The sequence below is a fragment of the Nicotiana sylvestris genome, chromosome 2 (assembly GCF_000393655.2).
Source record: "Nicotiana sylvestris chromosome 2, ASM39365v2, whole genome shotgun sequence".
In the NCBI taxonomy this organism is placed as follows: Eukaryota; Viridiplantae; Streptophyta; class Magnoliopsida; order Solanales; family Solanaceae; genus Nicotiana; species Nicotiana sylvestris.
The window spans coordinates 148,370,439-148,379,665 of NC_091058.1; the positions used below are offsets into that span (position 1 = coordinate 148,370,439).

Consider the following 9,227-nt stretch of genomic DNA (forward strand, 5'->3'; position numbering starts at 1 on the left):
GGGACAAATATCTCAAGCTCTTAATACCCGTCCTAAGGGTGCATTACCAAGTGACAAGGTAGTAAACCCAAAGGGTGGTAATAATACGGGGCATGCTATGGCGGTTATCACAAGAAGTGGAAGAGGAGGGAATGCGCCCACCTCAAATGAAAAACAACTTGTGGATGATAACTAAGTGATCCAAGAGGAGGAACTCCCATGCAATGATGTTCAAGTAAATGATGAGGTTCGGATTTATATTGATGATAGTGTGGAGAAGATCCAAGAAGAGGTGAACCCATCTAGGGAATACATTATTGACATACCGGAATGGCTAGTGCAAAAGGCTAAGGCACCCATGCCAAAAATCCCCACCTCCTTATTCTTAAAGACTTTCTAAGAAAAATGGTTAGAATCAATTCAAGAGGTTTATTCAAATAATAAAATGTCTCTCTATCAATGTGACATTGGTGGAAGTTTTGGAATAAATGTCCGGTTATGCCAAGTTTATAAAAGATCTTGTGACCAAGAAGAGATTAATGAATTTTGAAACAATCAAGGTCAGTCGTCAAGTGAGTGCAATTGTTCATTCCATGGCTCCTAAGTTGGAGGATCCCGATGCTTTCACGATTTCTTGTACTATTGGAGGTGCCGACTTTGCTAAAGTTCTTTGTGATCTTGGGGTGAGTATCAACTTGATGCCCTATTCGGTTTTCAAAACTCTATGGATGTAAAACCAAGGCCCACGTCTATGAGGTTGAAAATGGCCAATCGTACTATGAAGATGCCATTGGGAGTGATTGAGGATGTTTTGGTTCGAGTTGATAAATTTATCCTTCCGACGGACTTTGTGATTCTAGATTGTGAGGTTGACTATGAAGTGCCTATCATTCTTGGGAGGCCTTTCCTTGCTACAGGTAATGCACTTTGTGATGTAGAAGGCGAAGAACTCACTTTCCGGATTAGTGATGAACAAGTGGTATTCCATGTGTGCAAGCTATGTGTCAACCAAATAGCAATGGAGTGTGTACTTTTGTGGACTTGGTGACCGATGTCATTATTGATGATACTAGTGCTACAATCAATGTTGGTGATATGTTGGAAGCCGTTTTGCTCAACTTGGATAATGATGCGATGGATGGTTTCATGAAATATGTGAATTCTTTGCAAGGGATAGGATCTTACAACAATGCACCCCGTAAGTTGTCTTTGATCTTGAGAATATGAAGACTACTCCTACAAAGTCTTCTATTGAAAAGCCTCCAACATTGGAGTTAAAACAATTGCCACCTTAACTTCGGTATGAATTTCTTGGCCCTTGTTCTACTTTATCGGTTACTCTTTCCTCTTTTTGACTAACGTACAGGTTGACTCCACATTGACTGTGTTGCAAAAGAGGAAGAAATCTATTGGGTGGACTTTGGCGGACATTCGGGGTATAAGCCCCATTTGTATGCATAAGATTAAATTGGATGATGGTGCCAAACCATCAGTTAAACATCAAATAAAACTAAATGAGGCTATGTAATAGGTGGTCAAAAAGGATATTATCAAGTGGTTGGACGCCAGGGTTGTCTACCCCATTTTTGATAGTTCTTGGATTTCCCTGGTCCAATGTGTCCCAAAGAAGGGGGGCATGACGGTTGTTACCAATGATAAGAATGAGTTGATTCCTACAAGAACGGTCACCGGTTGGAGAGTTTGTATGGATTATCGTAAGCTCAACAAATTCACAAGGAAGGATCACTTTCCTCTTTCTTTCATAGATCAAATGCTTGATAGGTTGACCGGTCGTGCGTTCTATTATTTTCTTGATGGTTATTCGGGTTACAAGCAAATTCTTATTGATCCAGAAAATCAAGAGAAAACCACCTTTACTTGTATGTATGGTACTTTTGCTTTCAAACACATGCATACTGGATTATGCAATGCGCTGATGATTTTTCAACGGTATATGATGGATATCTTCACGGACATGGTGGAGTACTACCTTGAGGTCTTCATGGATGACTTTTCGGTGGTTGGAGATTTATTTGATGACTGTCTTGCTAATTTGTACAAAGTGTTGGCTAGATGTGAGGAAATAAATTTGGTACTCAATTAGGAGAAATGTCATTTCATAGTTAAGGAAGGCATTGTGCTTGGCCATAGGATTTCAAAGAATGGTACTGAAGTGGAAAAAACAAATATTAAAGTTATTTCTATGCTTCCACCCCTTACCTTGGTGAAGGGCGTGCAGAGTTTCTTGGGCCATGCGGGCGTTTTATTAAAAACAATTCTAAAGTGGTGAACCCATTGTGCAAACTCCTTGAGAAGGATGCAAAATTCCATTTCAATGATGATTTTATGAGAGGTTTTGAACAATTGAAGCTCAAGTTGATAACTACGCCTATCATTACATCTCCAAATTGGAGTTTTCCATTCGAGCTCATATGTGATGCAAGTGATATAGTGGTTAGGGCTATTCTGGGGAAACGTATCAACAAAGTTTTTCATCCAGTTTACTATGCTAGTAAGGCCATGAATAGCACCCAAGTCAATTATACTGTTACGGAGAAAAAGCTCCTTGCTATTGTGTCGGCTATTGAGAAGTTCCGCATGTACTTGATAGGTGCCAAAGTTATTGTCCACACAGATTATGTGGCACTTCGCTATCTTATGAGTAAAAAAGAATCTAAATCTCGGTTTATAAGATAGGTGCTTTCGTTGCAAGAGTTCTATATTGACATCCAAGACAAGAATGGAAGTGAAAATTAAGTGGCGGACCACTTGTCTCGTTTGGAGGAGGAAGGGAGGCCACATGATGGTCATAAAATCAATTACTATTTCCCCGATGAGCAACTTTTGGCATTTTCAATGAAAGAGGTACCATGGTTCGCGGATTTGGCAAATTTTCTTGCGAGTGGTATCATTCCGGATGAGTTCTCTTCAAACTAAAGAAAGAAGCTCAAGAGGGATTGTCAAGACTACTATTAACAATACATTTTCCGGATTTGCACGAATGGGGTGATTAGAAGGTGTGTGCCGTAGGAAGAGCAATGTGATATTTTTGGGGCTTGTCATTATTCGCCATATGGTGGCTATCATGGTGGAGCGAACGACGGCAAAAGTCCTAAACTGTAGTTTCTATTGGCCCACTCTCTATAAAGAAGATTTGATGAATGTCAAGGAAGCGGTAGAATTGCAAAGAAACATGAGATTCCCCTTACAACCATCTTGGAAATTAATAATTTTTATGTTTGGGGTATTGACTTTATGGGGCCTTTCGTGAGTTCTTATATAAACACCTACATTTTACTCGCAGTGGATTACGTGTCTAAATGTGTTGAAGTTGTTGCTTTACCCAATAATGAGGCTAGAAGTGTGGTGGCTTTCTTGAAGATGAATATTTTTACAAGATTTGGTACTCTACGAGAATTCATAAGTGATGGAGGGTCACATTTTTGTAACAAGGCATTCAATACTTTACTTGGCAAGTATGATTTCACTCACAAAGTGGAAACTCCCCATCACCCACAAAGCTAGTGGTCAAGTGGAAGTCTTCAACCGGGAGATAAAGAGTAATTTGTCTAAGACGGTGAATGCAAATCGGACAGATTGGTCTAAGAAGCTTGATGATGCTCTATGGGCATATAAGTCGGCTTACAAAATACCTATCGGATTGTTCCCATACCGATTGGTGTTCCAAAAATCTTGTCATCTTCCGATGGAACTAGAGCACAAGGCAATGTGGGCCTTGAATAAATTGAACCTTGATTGGGATGTAGCCACTAACTTGCAGGTTAATGAATTGGATGAGTTCTGGTACCATGCATATGAAAGTTTGTCCTTGTACAAAGAGAAAATGAAATATCTTCATGACATGTATATTTGGAACAAGGAATTCAAGGCCGGTGATCTAGTGTTATTGTTCACCAAGATTGAGAATGTTTACCGGGAAGCTCAAGTCAAAGTGGAGCGGTCCATTTGAATTGTTGGTGTGACAGTTTTTGGTGCCTTGGACTTGAAGAACAAGAACAATGAAATATTTTGAGTTAATGGTCACCAGGTGAAGCACTATTTGGGAAAAGTTGGTGAGATCCACGTGATGGAAGTTCTTTACTCCACTTGAGGATGCTATGACATTACATCGTGCCATGACGTTAAATAAGGCACTTCTTGGGAGGCAACCCAAGTTCTTTTCGTTTTTTCTCTTTCAATTAGATATTGTTTGTTGTTTTTAACTTGATTTGAAATAGCTGGAGTTGTCTCATACATGGCAAAAATGCAGACCGCACTTTTCTTAGTGCGGCCGCAGATTTCATCTACGGACTGGCAGATTTCATCTACGGACCGCAATTGCAAAAATCATCTCAGGTGTTAAATTGAAGGTCCTCTGAGCTTTTCTCCCAACAGTGAGTGAGTTTGCGGACCATAACATATTATGTCGTCGCAAAAGAGCACTATTAGAGAAGTGGTTGAACTACAGTGTTAGAAGTGTGGTTGCACTTGAAAATGTGCGAACCGCACAACTATGTGCTTTAGTGATGCCCAGGAACATAGTGCGGATCACACTTAGAATTGTGCGGCCTCACTTCCCTTCTTAAACCCTCACTTTCGAATGAGTACTAATAGAACCGTACCTCACCCTTTTACACTTTTCACCATCTGTTGATACCTAATTTTTCCCTCATATATTTTTAAATATGCATACATACTTTTAAAATATTGTACATGCATTTACAAACATGCACAAGTATTTTTACAATTTTTCTATAATTTTTAAAGTCCTTAGATTAATTTATTTCTTCATTTTAATTATTTATTCAATAATTATCCCTCATATTACTTTACGATGATTTAATCATCTAAATTCATCATTTATGCTCATATAAGTGTTCAAATATTTTAGTTGCATTTTTTTTACAATTGCATTTGCATTTTTAAGACTATAATTACATATTTTGCAATAATAGCCCATACACATGCATAACTACATTATCTATACAGAAAATAACTTTTTATATTTTTATAATGTTAAGTAATTATTTTAAATAATTTTCATGCACAAATCACATTTTTATCATTTATAAATTAAACTGAACCCCGCAAAATGTGCATTCGGGGTTCCCGCAAGGAAGTTGTTGGGATTCATTGTCAACCGCCGAGGGATCGAGTTGGACCTGTCCAAAGTTAAGGCTATTCATGAGTTACCTCCACTAAAGATTAAGAAGGACGTAATGAGCTTCCTAGGACGTCTCAACTATATCAGTCGCTTCATAGCACAGTCCATAGTTATATGTGAACCCATCTTCAAAATGTTGAGGAAAGATGCTGAAATGAGTTGGACCTATGATTGTCAGAAGGCTTTTGACAAAATCAAGGAATACCTGTCCACACCACCAGTTCTAGTCCTGCCAGAACCTGGGAGACCTTTGCTACTCTATCTGTCCATATTGGATGGAGCTTTCGGATGTGTTTTGGGAAAACATGATGAGACAGGAAGAAAGGAGCAAGCCATATACTACTTGAGTAAGAAATTCACACCTTATGAAGCACGATATTCTCTGCTGGAATGCACTTGCTGCGCTTTGACCTGGATATCCCAGAAATTGAGGCATTACTTCTGTGCCTACACCACATACCTCATATCCAGGATGGACCTTTTGAAGTATATCTTTAAGAAGCCTATGACAACCGGGAAGTTAGCCAAGTGGCAGATACTGTTAAGCGAATTCAACATAATTTATATAACTCAGAAGGCAGTCAAAGGACGAGCATTGGTAGACCACCTTGCTGAAAATCCTATGGGAGGAGAATACGATCCCTTGAAAATGTATTTTCCTGATGAAGAAGTATTATTCGTAGGAGAGGACATTGCTGAAGCTTACGACGGTTGGAGAATGTTCTTCGATGGAGCTGCAAACTTCAAAGGAGTGGGCATCAGAGCAGTTTTGGTATCAGAAACAGGTCAACATTACCTTGTATCTACGAAACTTAGGTTTTTATGTACCAATAACATGGTAGAATACGAGGCTTGCATCATGGGGCTCAATCTGGCCATCGATATGAATATACAAGAGCTGCTGATAATTGGTGATTCGGATCTTCTGGTACACCAGGTTCAAGGAGAATGGGCTACAAATAACACCAAGATACTGCCATACTTGTATCATGTGTAGGAGTTAATGAAGATATTCACAAAGATAGAATCCAAACATGTGCCCAGAATTCAAAATGAGTTCGTAGACGTACTGGCCACCTTATCATCAATGATACAACATCCAGTCAAGAATTTCATCAATCCCATCAAGGTGAAAATCCATAACCAGCCGGCTTACTGTGCTCATGTTGAAGAGGAAACAGATGGAAAACCTTGGTTCCATGACATCAAAGAATATTTGGTGAGAGAAGAATATCCAGAGCAGGCAAACCATACTTAGAAACGCACACTGCGGATGTTGTCCAATCAATTCTTCCAAAGCGGAGGGACCCTATATAGAAGAACTCCTGATCTGGGGTTGTTAAGGTGTGTTGACGCAAAGGAAGCTTCCAGATTGCTCGAGTATATACATGCCGGAACTTGTGGACCATATATGAATGGCTTTGTCCTAGCCAAGAAAATACTCAGAGCTGGATATTTTTGGATGACCATGGAAACGGATTGCATCCGGTAATATCATGGAAGATGGTTGTCATGGCTATCATATAAGTAGCCCTAGAATTCTTTAGACCAAATGGCATCATCTTGTAGCAGTATACCCCCCACGATAAGATGAAAGCTATTTTCTCTGCGTCTTCTTCATCCATCCAGATCTGGTGATAACCCGTGAAGTAATCTACAAAGGATTGGAGTTCATGCTTGGTGCAATTGTTGATCAGGATGTGTATATTTGGCAGTGGAAAGCCGTCATTGGGACTTGCTCTGTTTAAATCTCGATAGTCAACACATACTCTAACTTTCCCATCTTCTTTCGGAACTGGTACAATGTTGGCTAGCCAGGTTGTGTACTCAACTACCCTGAGGACTTTGGCTTTGATCTGCTTAGTTACTTCCTCCTTGATTTTTAGGCTCATGTCTGGTTTGAACTTTCTGAGTTTTTGCTTTACTGGAGGACACGTTGGATTGGTAGGCAACTTGTGAGCCACTATGGATGTTCTCATACCAGTCATGTCATCATATGACCATGCAAAGATATCCTTATATTCCTTCAGTAAATGAATGTGCTCTTCCTTCTCTGACAGTAATAGGTAAATGCTTATGCGAGTTTCCTTGACGATTTCGGTGTCTCCCAAATTTATTGCTTCGGTCTCGTCCAGATTAGACTTAGGTTTATTCTCAAAGTTCTCGACTTCTCTGACAACTTCCTCTGGTATTTCATCTTCTTCCTCTGAGTCACTATCCTTATGTTGCGTTGTCTCATTACATCTCACAGTCATCGGTTCATCAGGAAAAGTAATAATAACGCTATAGAAAGAAAATGTGAAAGATAATAATGAATAATAAATAGCAATGCATTGATTAGATTTTGAAAATATCCAAAACAAGTACAGCTCGATGAATCGAGCAATTATTTTGAAACAAAAAGTGTCTTTAAAACAAAATTACTAAAAACATCTGAAATGCCTAGCATGGCTATAGAAATAAATCAGGTTAAATGTCAAGCTACCCAGGGACTCGGCGGGCCCGGGATGGTGTGGTAGTCCAATTCCTGAGAACAGCTCCCTTCTCAACAGTTTGAATGGTGAGGCCTTTTTCCTCCTCCTCCTTAATTATCGCACTGCAATCCATATCCTCATCCTCTAGGAACAAATTCTTCAGCCCGGCTAAAGCTTCTTCCTCTACAGTTCCCTATATTGTATCAGCCTGGTGAAAATTCTGACCCAGATGTAGCACCAGTTGCTTGAGAGGGTAATAAGGACCGCGCCATAGCGGCGACCAATCAGGTGTATGGGTATCCCAGCCCGAAAGTTGTGCCATGACGTTTCAATTATACCAATTTGATAATGCCTTGGAGTTTCTTCCCAAGCCTTTTGCTGGGTCCATACCTAGACCATGCTAGTATGCTTTCTATTTTGTTACTCTACCTTTTGTATTTCTCAACTGCATTGACATGTTCAATGTGGTGATAAGTTTCCCCTCCTAGCCTTCTTCTATTCTCGATAACCGGGATAGTTTGACTGGTGTAAATAGGTTTACTCCCATCTCCGTGAATGATCACCTCCTGATGATTCCATTCAAACTTCACATCCCGGTGCAGTGTGGAAGCCACAACCCCGACGGCGTGTATCCAAGTTCGACCCAACAAAAGATTTTATGTAGCTGATATGTCAAGCACTTGGAATTCAACATCGAACCAAGTTGGCCCCATCTGCAGGCAAAGATTAATCTCCCCGGTTGTGGCCCTTTGAGACCTATCAAAGGCTTTCATGTTCATACTTCCTGCCCGTATCTCATGGAAATATTTGCCCAATCTTTTCAGAGTAGTCAACGGACAAATGTTAAGGCTTTAACCTCCATCTATCAGGACCCTGGCAATGAATTTGTCTTCAAATTGTACCGTGATATGCAGTGCCCGGTTGTGACTAAACCCTTCAGGCGGTAATTCATCCTCGTGGAAGGTGATCTTACGACTCTCCAGCACTTGCCCTACCATGTTGGCCATTTCGCCGCAGGTGATATTGTTGGGCACATAAGCTTCATTTAACACCTTCATCAAGCATTCTTATGTGCCTCCAAATTTTGCAATAGTGATAGGATGGAGATCTGGGCGGTGGTCTTGTTCAAATGATCGACAACGGAGTATTCCGTCGCCTGTACTTTTCTCCAAAGATCATTCGGTCCTGTTTCAATGATAGGTTGCTTGGTAGCAGACTCATTGCTCAATCCTCCTAAATGTTTAGGTGTATAGATCCTTCCCATTCTAGTCATTCCTTGTGCGGCATCAGACTCTTCCATCTTTGCTTTTCCTTTTCTCCTAGCTTCGGCAACATAATCCCAAGGTATGACATTGAAGTTGAAAGGAGGTGTGGTTTCTACTGTCACTGTAAAAGGTATGGCCACTTCTACCTTAAATGGAACAGGTGTGGCTGCAGGTGGAGCTACCTCTACCTCAAATCGATCAGATGTGGTTGCCTCAACCTCGATTGACGGTTGCGTCTGCACCATAATAGGAGTGAGTGTGTAACACCCCATACATTCAGCTTAGGTATGAATGAGTTAAAGGAGTATTAAGGTTATATTTCTGATATGTGAAGTCCCATCGGGA

The 9,227-nt window shown here is 40.3% G+C and overlaps 1 protein-coding gene across 1 annotated transcript; it reads left to right on the forward strand.

The window, feature by feature from the left end:
* Window positions 1–3,406: 3,406 nt before the first annotated feature.
* On the forward strand, window positions 3,407–3,949 carry LOC138885758 (uncharacterized). The gene has a single exon (XM_070166738.1). It carries the CDS (start codon window positions 3,407–3,409, stop codon window positions 3,947–3,949), a length of 543 nt encoding a protein of 180 aa, XP_070022839.1.
* Window positions 3,950–9,227: the final 5,278 nt, after the last annotated feature.

Coding starts and splice junctions, on each gene's coding strand:
- LOC138885758 (XM_070166738.1), top strand. CDS start 3,407: ATGGAGGGTCACATTTTTGTAACAAGGCATTCAATACTTTACTTGGCA.